The 1,381-nt window shown below is 49.2% G+C and overlaps 1 protein-coding gene across 1 annotated transcript in view; it reads right to left on the bottom strand.

Annotated features, from left to right (window-relative positions):
- The window catches only part of CSUI_011500 (start-2 domain protein), a gene marked incomplete at both ends in the record, with an annotated part of 1,728 nt that extends 403 nt beyond the window's left edge, over nt 1–1,325 (bottom strand). Inside the window, one exon of the mRNA XM_068071598.1 lies at nt 34–1,325. Within this exon, the coding sequence (XP_067916426.1) occupies nt 34–1,325 (1,292 nt within the window). The remainder of the gene's footprint in view (nt 1–33) is intronic.
- Between the last annotated feature and the right edge of the window lie 56 nt (nt 1,326–1,381).

Here is a 1,381-nt window from a genome sequence, read left to right as displayed (position 1 = left end):
GAAGAAGAGGAAGAAGAAGATTTATCGGTTGACTGAGGAGGAGTTTTGCCTGAAGGGCCGCCAGAGAGAGATGAAGAGTTGCCATCCGTTGGAGGTGGGGGAGGTGGAGAACTGGCTAAGGTTGTGGTTAAGACGGTTAACCGATGATCGACTTGATGTTCGAGAAGTAAGAGATAAGAATAAGCTTTGAAAAGTTGCTCTTCATGCATGTAACTTGAAAGCTTCTTCCATTTGCGATCAAGAACTTCATCTAAAGACATCTTGCCATCCACCATATGGCCCGGGCCCCCCCCTCGCGATCCAGCAAGGCCTCTACTATACTCTCCATATGTGCATGCATCCATCATCGTATCATCTGTCATCCCTCCCATTTCATTGACCATTCCCTTCTCTTCTTCTTCCCCTCCCGCTGCTGCTGCTGCGGAAGAAGAAGAAGAAGATTTCTCTCCATTGGTCGACGGAGAGAGCGGGATGAGAGCGGGAGAAGACGCTTCTTCTGCCTTGGTCTTCAAGGCATCTTCGGATGAAGGGAGGTCCCCATCCTCTTTCTTTCTTTCTTCTTTTCCTTTCTCAGCACCTCCGGCTGTATGACTGCAATCATCTTTATCATGACTCGGATTGTCTGTAGGTGCATGGGGGTCTTTCTGATCTTTGGCTGTAATTACCAGAGCAGGTAAAGAGGGAGAAGAAGAAGATGGCTCTTCTTCTCCCTGAGTTTTCCCATCCGATGAAAGTCTAGCTCCATTCTCACCTTCATGAGGTGAAATATCATCCGAAGGGGGGGAAGAAGAAGAGGAAGGCCGTGCATGCGATACTTTGCCTTCCAGAGGAATCACGCCACGGGGGCTAGGAGACTGAGGACACGACGAAGAAGGAGAGGCGTCATCTACATGATTAGGAAGAGGTGAATCTTTCTCATGATCATGGGGGGATGGAACTGCTGCTGCTGCTCCTCCTGACGAAGGAGAAGGAGAAGCTCCGTCATGTAAGAGAGGGATATCTTCAGCTTGTTTTTGCTTATTCTCCTCTCCCCCTTGTTCACCCCCCCCTTCACTTTTGGTAGGGAGATCAGAGAGATTCTCGTCTTTCTTCTTTTCTTCGTGCTTCTCAGCTAGAGCCAAAGCAGAAGGAGAAGGAGGAAGAACGGTCTCTTGAGGAGCTCCTGCTGCAGGAGGAGAAGAAGAGGAGGTATCTGGAGCCCCGGCGACAGAAGGAGGGCATGAGGACAAGAGGGTAGTCTGCTGTGGCTTCTGATTGTGCTTTGAACTCGACAGACCAGCAGAAGCAGAAGAAGGAGAAGGTCGAGGAACAGACACTCGGGAAAACTGACAACAAGGAAATCCCATTATGATGAAAAGAAGAAAAAGAAAGAAGGAAGGAA

This window comes from Cystoisospora suis (assembly GCF_002600585.1).
Source record: "Cystoisospora suis strain Wien I chromosome Unknown contig_12515, whole genome shotgun sequence".
Classification (NCBI taxonomy): Eukaryota; Apicomplexa; class Conoidasida; order Eucoccidiorida; family Sarcocystidae; genus Cystoisospora; species Cystoisospora suis.
The sequence above is the reverse complement of the archived record's forward strand: the minus strand, read 5'-3'. Positions and strand labels throughout refer to the sequence as shown.